The sequence below is a fragment of the Meriones unguiculatus genome, chromosome 19 (genome assembly GCF_030254825.1).
Source record: "Meriones unguiculatus strain TT.TT164.6M chromosome 19, Bangor_MerUng_6.1, whole genome shotgun sequence".
Lineage (NCBI taxonomy): Eukaryota > Metazoa > Chordata > Mammalia > Rodentia > Muridae > Meriones > Meriones unguiculatus.
In genome coordinates this window covers 69339963-69350502 of record NC_083366.1, presented here as the reverse complement: position 1 = coordinate 69350502, position 10540 = coordinate 69339963, and the positions used below count along the sequence as shown (strand labels likewise).

At 60.2% G+C, this 10540-nt stretch overlaps 1 protein-coding gene across 1 annotated transcript; it reads left to right on the top strand.

Annotated features, from left to right (window-relative positions):
* The first annotated feature begins 7031 nt into the window (after window positions 1–7031).
* Window positions 7032–10185, top strand: Fzd8 (frizzled class receptor 8). The gene has a single exon (XM_021639089.2). The coding sequence runs from the start codon at window positions 7302–7304 to the stop codon at window positions 9321–9323; it is 2022 nt and encodes a 673-aa protein (XP_021494764.1). The 5' UTR covers window positions 7032–7301; the 3' UTR covers window positions 9324–10185.
* The last annotated feature ends 355 nt before the right edge of the window (window positions 10186–10540 follow it).

Sequence of the window (10540 nt, the reverse complement as noted above, 5' to 3'; positions counted from 1 at the left end):
ACCACCCTTCTCCCAGCCCACAAAGCTACGCCATTCAGATGACAGCTCCGTGACCGAACCAGAGCTGCAGCTTCTCGCCCATCCTGGCCCATCAGAGATGAGATGACGTCAACCTGACACTTTAAAAGAGGCCAAGGAACAACAAGGGTGTGTCCCTGCCTCTGGACATTGTCATGAGGTAAGGTAAGCCTTGACCGTCAGCCACCATGAACCAAACCCATGGGCAGACAGCAAACACGGAGAAGACGGGTCTCACTAACTCGGAGGCACAGTCACCAGAGGCAACCCAACCGAGGCACAAACTCAGCTGGGCACAAACACAAGGGTTCCGTCCAGGGAAAATCACTGCTACCACAGGTGCACCCTAAAGGCCGGTCCGGCTGCAGGCACTCCCCTGCCCGCCTGAGCCGCTTTCTGCCTCAGTGACGGAGCAGCACCCACGCCATCTTTGAAGCTCTGTTTCAGCCTCTAGGAGCATAGTTCCTAATATCTTCCCCGTGTGGATGACTTTCCAACTGCATTGCAACTTTGTAGTATCCCACGTGAGTTCCACACAAAAGAGAATGCCACGGGAACGTGGGCAGCCACCTGTCAGGGCACACGCCTTAAGAACGTGACTCTCTCCCTGTCCTAGCTATCACCCCAGGTCAGGTCAGGTCTCGACTCCTCCAGCCGAGCTGGCTTGATCTTGTGCACAGAGTCACACACCTCCCTTCCACAAGCAGGAAACAGGATTCAGGGCGGTTCTCTGCCACCTCCGGCTTCACGATCCTTCGGCCCACACTCCGGGGTCGTCCCTGAGCCTCGGACAGGACAGGCATTCAGCAGACGCTCTGTCTGAGATGCGCGCCTGCCAGGCTCGCCCCTCTGCACCCAGAGGCACCATGTTTGCACAAGGCCGCCACTGGCCGGTCATCTGTGTTAAGTATCTCCAAAAGGAAAAGCACGCGGCTAACACACCGTCTGTGACCCTCAGGGAAATATGCTGGACTAGGGCTGCTGAGCAGAGACACTGCTTAAACCTTCATTAGTTTGGGGGATCTGAGGTGTCGTACAGACCTGAGAAAAACTGACTTGGTTAAGGACGAACGCTCAGGCTTCAGTAAGCCCGGGGGGAGGAATTGCACCATTGGCCATTCAAGTCATTCACAGATGTCAGGCTGTGTCAGTGTGTGTGTGTGTGTGTGTGTGTGTGTGTGACCTCAAGCACGCATACATGTGTGCAGGTCAATACTGAGTATTCCTCGGTGTCTCTCCACCGTGTATTTGGAGAGCGGGTCTCCCTCTGAGCCTGGAATTCACCAGGTTGGCTGGGCTGGTTGGCCAGTGAGCCTCGCTCGGGGCTCCACCCACCTCTGCTCTCTGGCTCTGTCAGCTCTTATCTCGGATAGGAACCCAGATACATCCTCGTTTCTTACACTTCCACAGGAGGCACTTTTCCAAATGAGCCATCTCCCCGTTCCTCAACACTCATATTCTGATTGCAGTTTCTGGCGATGAGCTTTCTGTTGCCTTGTCGCCAGGTCCGGACATCACCAGTGCCTGGTCAGGCTCCCCACTTGCAGCCCTCCTGCAGCTTAGAACGGTACTCAGAGCAGGGTACCCTACCGAAGTGGGTCTGTATTCAGAGGAGAGTCCTTCTGAGGAGCTGGGATCTCCCAGGGCAAGAACTGGCTGCGCCCCCACCCTGGCCGCTGTCACTTGAAGTTGGACAATAAGCTGCATGGGAAGCCAACACTCTGGGTGCAGGCCTGACATTTGTGAGTGATCTCAGGTGATTACCCTCAGCCTGGGTTTACTAAAATCTGAGCCACCTTTCTCAGCCAAGTTGCTTTTCCTGAGGCGAGTACAACGCCTCAAACCTCCCAGACTAACGCACGGGGCATCGTCAGCCGTGCCTGGCCCTGAGCGACAGAAAGAACCGTGCAGTGTCCCCTAAGACACACCCTAGAGTGGTCGTAGTTACCCGGTGACAGTGTCACCCCATTTCCAAAACGGTGGGCACACGTGATGTGAGCACCAGGCCTGAAGCTGAGGATGAGCCGCCCAGAAAGTCACACCTTCACAGCCCGTCACAGAAGACACAGTGAGAGGGAGCCCTTCCTCATGCAGGGCTCTCCCTAGAGGTGGAGGAGAGAGGGAGCCCTTCCTCATGCAGGGCTCTCCCTAGAGGTGGAGGAGAGAGGGAGCCCTCCCTCATGCAGGGCTCTCCCTAGAGGTGGAGGAGAGAGGGAGCCCTTCCTCATGCAGGGCTCACTCTAGAGGTGGAGGAGAGAGGGCTAGACGCTCAGGAGAGCTTATGAATATGGAAGATTTTTTTAATGAGCACATCTTTTCTATTGTGCAGCTTCCTGTTGCAGTGATGTGCACTTGAGATCAACCAGCTTTCAAGAGAAAACATTTATTTGACTGCAGAGTCGGAGAGCTTAGCTCTAACTCTCCGGTCCCAGTGTTGGGCAGCATGGACTTAGCGAGTGCTGGGACAGACTGCCTCACTGAGTCACAGGAGACAACGGAGAGGAAGGAGACCCTGGGGTCTCAGGGCCCTCTCAAGACCATGCCCCAGAGGCCTGATTTCCTCTACCAGGGGCAATCTCCTAGTGCTTCCGCTGCCCGTCAGTGGTACTGTTCCAGCGTCCACACGTTTACTGTGCAGGTGTCTGGGCACGTTGTGGACCAAGCAACAGCACGGTGCTAAGGTGACCACGGGTTAAAGTAAGATCAGTTTATCCCAATTCTGCTTCTGCTTATGGACGACTGAAGATGGTGACCTTGGAAAGACCTAATCTAAACATGTTTATATCCTCTAGCAATATAATGCTTGGTCACTTCTCTGAAGGAAAATAAGCTTTCAAAAGAAAGCTTTTTTTAGAACAGTCGGTGCTAATATAACCGGAGGAATTTCATCAGCTATAAAATAGTACATCATACACTCTTTGGAACCTATAATTTTATTGGTGTATTTTAGGTCCTCTCTTACGTCAAGACCTGCTTGTGTTGTGTTTCATTTTTAAGACAGTGAGTGACTCATGGAATCAAGCCTGGCCTCCAACTTGTGATGTTGTCAGGAATGGTGTTGAATTTCTGAGCCCCTGACCCCTCCCCCCACGCTGAGATCACGGAATGAGCATGCCCAGCAGCCTGCAAGGGTGGATACAGAACACGCAAACGCTGAGCATACACCATCCAGTCCCTCGCTCTGTGGCACTGGGGCTTGAACCCAGCCCTTGGGGATGACAGGCAGCTGCTCCACCGTGGAGCGCCATCCTCACAACTGTCCCGGAAAAGCTTGGCTGTCAGTAGGACACTCGGGAATCTCAGGGGTATTCCGTATTTGCCAAGCTTTTCTTCTCCAGATGTAAATGTGTGTCTTTTGGTTTCGCTATTGTTGGCATGCAGAATGCGTCCCGGGCATACTTGAAAGTTTTCAGGTCAGTGGGGACCTGTGGTTAAAGAGAATTGTGGGCTGCCACGCCTTCCCCGCAGTGCTGTGGATTCACGGTTACCGGAGCCAGCTGCACACGGAATTCCACAGAACCACGAGAAGAAAGACCTTTCCTCTGTGGATGGGCTGTCTCCTGCCTCCAGTGTTAGAGACACTGACCCCGAACTTAGGAACTCGCCCGGGCGCACTGCATCGCAGCAGCGTGGGGGCCAGCAACGTCGTTTTGCCGCCCGAGACGCTACCTGCTTCTACCCCTGTCTCCTTACAGGAGCCTCCCTTCACTGTACCCGCGTTGCACGCGTTCGCGGCTCCTCACGCCCTTACTCTGAAACAGAGCAGCCCTTCCAGAGTGCTGTTCTCCTATTTCCTCAATTAAGAGCAAACTTTCATTAACTTTTACATGTGGCTTGATGCCTCAAACCAGTCTTCTCCAAATACCCATGGCTTTGGAAAGGCTCAACTTTGCTTGTTATTTCATGTGAATTTAATATTCTGACCCAAACTTTCCACACGCCATATCCTCCAGCTTCGTTCTGTCTCTAAGAAAAAAATTGAAAGCCAATTAAAAGCCAAAATCAACTATTTTCAGCCTCGGTTTTCAAATGTCAGTTTGTGTTACCTAACTACTCGATTTCTATCCGGTAACTCTAAACTTTCGTATTTGACATTTTTCCCTGCTGAGGAAAAACAGTGAAAGCCTGGCCCTGCGCGCGCTGCGGGGAAGCTGGCTCCTCCCAGCCCGGCTGGCGGCGCAGACGCGCTTGCGCAGTGCAGAGGCGCTGCCTCCGGGGTCGCCGGGGTCGGGCACGGCGGTGGCTGCACCCAGCACTGTGGGGCACGGCCCTGCGGGCACCCGGGCGGTCGGAGGTTGGTGGCTTTCCACGTCCGGACGCCCACGCTGGCGCTGCGGCGGAGCTCTTGGCTCGTCCTCCCGGCCCCCGCCGAGAATCGGCTGCTGGAGCGCGGGGAGGCTTCGGCTCTGCTCCCCTGCGCGGGGTGCTCCGTGGGCGCCGCTCGGAGGGAGAACGGGGGCTGCCCGTTCCCCCGGCCGCGCGGGAGCGCAGAGGCCCGGGCGCCGAGCGGGGCAGGCCACCTCTCCGCACGTCGAGGCTGTTCCTGCCCCGCCGGCAGCCACTCCGCCGCCAGGGCCCGCGTGGCCGGGAGCGAGCCTGCAGCCCGTCTCCGCGCAACTTTTGTTCTCCAGTTCCACTTGTTCCTGGCGTGAAATCTGACAAACAGCAAAATCCTGAAACAAAAAGAAAGAGAGGAAAGGAGGGAGGGGGAGGGGGGAGAAGAGCGAGTGTGTGTGTGTGTGTGTGTGTGTGTGTGTGTGTGTGAGAGAGAGAGAGAGAGAGAGAGAGAGAGCGCTGGAGCGCCTGCCACCCTCCTGGCTATCTGAAACGCTTATTCCCGAGATTACAGTAATTACAGCCGCAGCATGAGCTCCACACAAGCGCTAAATGAAACAGCACATCAATTAAAAACTAAACACTCCACTCGGGGAGAGAGACGCCCCCCGGGACGCCCTCCGAGCGCCGCCAACCCGCCCGGCCCGGCCCCGCGCTCCGCCCTTCTTAAGGTGGGCTGCGCCGCGGGCCGGGGAGGAGGCGCTGGCCAGCTCCCGCTGAGCGCCTAGAGCGCCGCACACTGAAACGCCGTGTCTCGCTGGCGAGCTGTGTTTGTGTTTGAAAGGAAAAACCGGGTCCACGGGCTTCACATACACACACATATTCATACATACACATAAACATACACACACACACATACATATTCATACATACATATAAACACACATATACATACAAAAACACATACATATACACACACATATACACTCATACACACACACACACACATATACACTCATACACACACACACACATATACACTCATACACACACATATACACTCATACACACACACACACACACATATACACTCATACATACACACACACATATACACTCATACACACACACATATACACTCATACACACACACACATATACACTCATACACACACACATATACACTCATACACACACACACACACATATACACTCATACACACACACACACACATATACACTCATACACACACACACATATACACTCATACACACACACACACACACACACACACATATACACTCATACACACACACATATACACTCATACACACACACACACATATACACTCATACACACACACATATACACTCATACACACACACACACACACATATACACTCATACACACACACACACATATACACTCATACACACACACACACATATACACTCATACACACACACACACACATATACACTCATACACACACACACATATACACTCATACATACACACACACACATATACACTCACACACACACACACATATACACTCATACACACACACACATATACACTCATACACACACACACATATACACTCATACATACACACACACACATATACACTCATACACACACATATACACTCATACACACACACACATATACACTCATACACACACACACACACACACACACACACACACGCACGCACGAGGCCGACCTCCCCAGTGACAGCGTTCGGATCCCTCGGGCAGGCTAGGTAGGGAGCTGAGGTGCTGGACTCAGTGATGGACGCCGATGTGCCTCAGCTCGCACCCGGGCTCGCAAGCACCCTGGGCCGTCCTGGGCACCTGGCCGCCATAGGAGTCGCACTGCTAGCCCCGCCTTTCCAGGCCGGCACCGCTCTGAGCATCCCTAGGCCCCAGCCGGGGGTCTGGACCCGCCCCGGGCGCTCGCTGAGCTTCCCACGCCCTCCAGGGCCAGCGTAGGGAGCGCGCGAGGCCGGGCCTGGACTGGGGGCGCACTCACGGCAGAAACACGGTGCCAGACCCAGGGGCGGGCTCGGAAGGGGGGACCCAGACCTCCGATTTGCTGAGCTCTGCGGGGACCGTCCGGCGAACGCTCACTCCGTCGGCGCGGTCGGTCCCAAAGTCACCAAACTCTGCACCCGCCCCAACCCCGCAGAGCAGTCCCGAAACTGCGGACTTCCTTAAGGGAGGCCGAGCCCTGAGAACGCGCTGGCCCCGCCCCGCCGCCCGGCGATTGGCCAGCACGGGAGGGGGCGGATTCCAGGCGCGGGCTATATAAATATTCATGAGCCGGCCCGGAGGCGCTGGCTGGCTGGAGCCGGGAAGTTGGGCGAAGGGCGCAGCTCCCGCGGAGGAGGCGGCGGCGGCGGCGGCGGCGGCGCCGGAGCCGAGCGGCCGCTCAGGTGTCCCTTCCGCCCGCGCTCCGGGTGTGCGCGTGGCCCTAGCGAGAAGCCGCGGCCCCGCGCGCCGGCAGGCTGCGGCCAGGACGCGGCGCGGACTTTCGGCGGCGGCAGACGCGGAGGACCGACCGGCCGGGGGCGACGCGGGAGTGAGGAGGCGGCGGAGGGCCCGGAGCCCCGGCGGCGGCGGCGCGCGGCCTGCGAAGGACGGGGGGCCCTCCCGGGGGCGGGCCGCGCGGTCCGGCCACGCACAGCCATCTTGCCCGAGGCCCGCGCGGAGACCCGCCGCCCGGCGCCGCGCGGTGGCTGCGCGCGCGGGACAACCTCGGCCGCCGCGGGGCGATGAGCCGCCGGGGCTGAGGCCGCCCCGAGGACGCGGGGCGAGCGCCGGGAGAGTGCGGCGCGCCTGCGGCCGCCCCGGGGCCGCGCGGGGGAGCCCCGGACGAGCGCCGCCCCGGCCCCCGGCCCCGCGGGCGCCGCCGGAGGAGCGGCCGGCCGGCCCCCGACCCTCGGGCCCGTCCCGCGCGCGCCGCCCGGAGCGGCGGGGCGCGCGGCCGCGGCGCGCAGCATGGAGTGGGGGTACCTGTTGGAAGTGACCTCGCTGCTGGCCGCCCTGGCGCTGCTACAGCGCTCCAGCGGCGCCGCCGCGGCTTCGGCCAAGGAGCTGGCGTGCCAGGAGATCACGGTGCCGCTGTGCAAGGGCATCGGCTACAACTACACCTACATGCCCAACCAGTTCAACCACGACACGCAGGACGAGGCGGGCCTGGAGGTGCACCAGTTCTGGCCGCTGGTGGAGATCCAGTGCTCGCCCGACCTCAAGTTCTTCCTGTGCAGCATGTACACGCCCATCTGCCTGGAGGACTACAAGAAGCCGCTGCCGCCCTGCCGCGCCGTGTGCGAGCGCGCCAAGGCCGGCTGCGCGCCGCTCATGCGCCAGTACGGCTTCGCCTGGCCCGACCGCATGCGCTGCGACCGGCTGCCGGAGCAGGGCCACCCCGACACACTGTGCATGGACTACAACCGCACCGACCTCACCACGGCCGCGCCCGGCCCGGCGCGCCGCCCGCCGCCGCCGCCGCCGCCGCCGCCCGCCGAGCAGCCGCCCCCCGCCCACGGCCGGCCGCCCGGGGCCCGCACCCCGCAGCGCGCGGCCGGCGGCAGGGCCGGCGGGGACGCGGCGGCGCGCGGCGGCGGCGCGAGGCCCCCTGGCGGCGGCGCGGCGCCCTGCGAGCCGGGCTGCCAGTGCCGCGCGCCCATGGTGAGCGTGGCGAGCGAGCGCCACCCGCTCTACAACCGCGTCAAGACCGGCCAGATCGCCAACTGCGCGCTGCCGTGCCACAACCCGTTCTTCAGCCAGGACGAGCGCGCCTTCACCGTCTTCTGGATCGGCCTGTGGTCCGTGCTGTGCTTCGTCTCCACCTTCGCCACCGTCTCCACCTTCCTCATCGACATGGAGCGCTTCAAGTACCCCGAGCGGCCCATCATCTTCCTGTCCGCCTGCTACCTCTTCGTGTCGGTCGGGTACCTGGTGCGCCTGGTGGCGGGCCACGAGAAGGTGGCGTGCAGCGGCGGCGCGCCGGGCGGCGGCGGGCCCGGGGCGGCGGGCGGCGCGGCGGCGGCGGCGGGGGGCGCGGCGGGCGCGGGGGCGAGCGCGCCAGGCGCGCGCGGCGAGTACGAGGAGCTGGGCGGCGTGGAGCAGCACGTGCGCTACGAGACCACCGGCCCCGCGCTCTGCACCGTGGTCTTCCTCCTCGTCTACTTCTTCGGCATGGCCAGCTCCATCTGGTGGGTGATCCTGTCGCTCACGTGGTTCCTGGCGGCCGGCATGAAGTGGGGCAACGAGGCCATCGCGGGCTATTCGCAGTACTTCCACCTGGCCGCCTGGCTGGTGCCCAGCGTCAAGTCCATCGCCGTGCTGGCGCTCAGCTCGGTGGACGGCGACCCGGTGGCCGGCATCTGCTACGTGGGCAACCAGAGCCTCGACAACCTGCGCGGCTTCGTGCTGGCGCCGCTCGTCATCTATCTCTTCATCGGCACCATGTTCCTGCTGGCCGGCTTCGTGTCGCTCTTCCGGATCCGCTCGGTCATCAAGCAGCAGGGCGGCCCCACCAAGACGCACAAGCTGGAGAAGCTCATGATCCGCCTGGGCCTCTTCACCGTGCTCTACACGGTGCCCGCCGCCGTGGTCGTCGCCTGCCTCTTCTACGAGCAGCACAACCGGCCGCGCTGGGAGGCCACGCACAACTGCCCGTGCCTGCGGGACCTGCAGCCGGACCAGGCGCGCAGGCCCGACTACGCCGTCTTCATGCTCAAGTACTTCATGTGCCTGGTGGTGGGCATCACGTCGGGCGTGTGGGTCTGGTCGGGCAAGACTCTGGAGTCCTGGCGCGCACTGTGCACTCGCTGCTGCTGGGCCAGCAAGGGCGCGGCCCCGGGCGCGGGCGCGGGGGGCGGCGGCCCGGGGGGCGGGGGCGGGGGGCCCGGCGGGGGCTCGCTCTACAGCGACGTCAGCACCGGCCTGACGTGGCGCTCCGGCACGGCCAGCTCCGTGTCCTACCCTAAGCAGATGCCACTGTCCCAGGTCTGAACCCCGAGAGGGCGCCGGGGAGGAGCGGAGGGGGAGGGGGACCCCGAGGGCGCCGGGGGACCCCGCAGCGGCCGGGGTTCCCACCCCAGCACCGTGTTGATTGCTATTAGCATGATAATGAACTCTTAATGGTATCCATTAACCGCGGGACTTAAATGACTCCCTTAGAACAAAGTACCTGGCAGTGAGGCCGCGCGGCCCCTCCCCTCCCCTCCCCTCCCCTCCCCTCCGACGCTCGCGAGCGCCTCCCCGGGGCCGCGGCGTCCGCAGGCTGGAGAGTCCCCCCCAGGGGGGCCCGGGTCGAGCCTTGAGGTCGCGCCTCAGACCTCACTCGAGGGACCGCTTCGCCCGAGACCCGACCTGCATAAGTTCCCTCCTCACACACCCTAGACGGGGACGAGAGCTGCCTGCTGGGACCCACGCTTCGGGCACCCTAAGGACCAGGCAGAGGCCTTAAATAAACAAGAGATGTCTTAATTACACGCCCCACGTAAATACGGGTTTCTTACACTAGAGGATGTATTTATATAATTATTTGTTAAATTGTAAAAACAAAACGTGTAAAATATGTATATATCCAAAGCTATACAGTGTGTACAGTGTTTGTAAAAGCTTAGAGGCCCCTGTAAGAACACATATAAGTATTCTATTTTGTCAATAAAATGACTTTTGATAAGTGACGATTTAAATGCCGCCCTGCCCCCACCTCTTCTGAACTGTTCCCCTTTTGCTTGCTGAGGACAAGTGGGGACACGGACTTTTCTGGTTTGCCGTTCTGTACTGACTTTAGGCCTGGAGACAATTGCCTGTTAACGTCTAGTCCTAAACTATTAGCAAAGTAAAACGTCATTGTTGAATTGAAGTCAAGACCGCGTTCTTTGCGCTTTGCCCAAAGATGGCGTCTGTCCCCCGCGGGTGCCAGCCCTGCTTGTGTGTGGTGAGTGTGTGGCAGCGTTCTGCTCGGTCAAGCCCTGTGTGGGATCTCCTGCGCGCGGCTGTGAACGCCCGGCCTTCCGCAGACCCGGCCTCACTCAGAATCGCGGGGGCTCGCCCCGGGGCCACAGGTCAGCGCTGCCCTGTAAGTCACTTGACAATCTGGTGAGCCGGCAGGGCTGGCTGACAGATTAAACGAAGGGGTTAACTCCCTAACAGCGTTCGCGCTTGTGTATTCCAAGTGTGCTGCTTTTCCTGGAGGAAAAAAAAAGCTATTGTTCCTC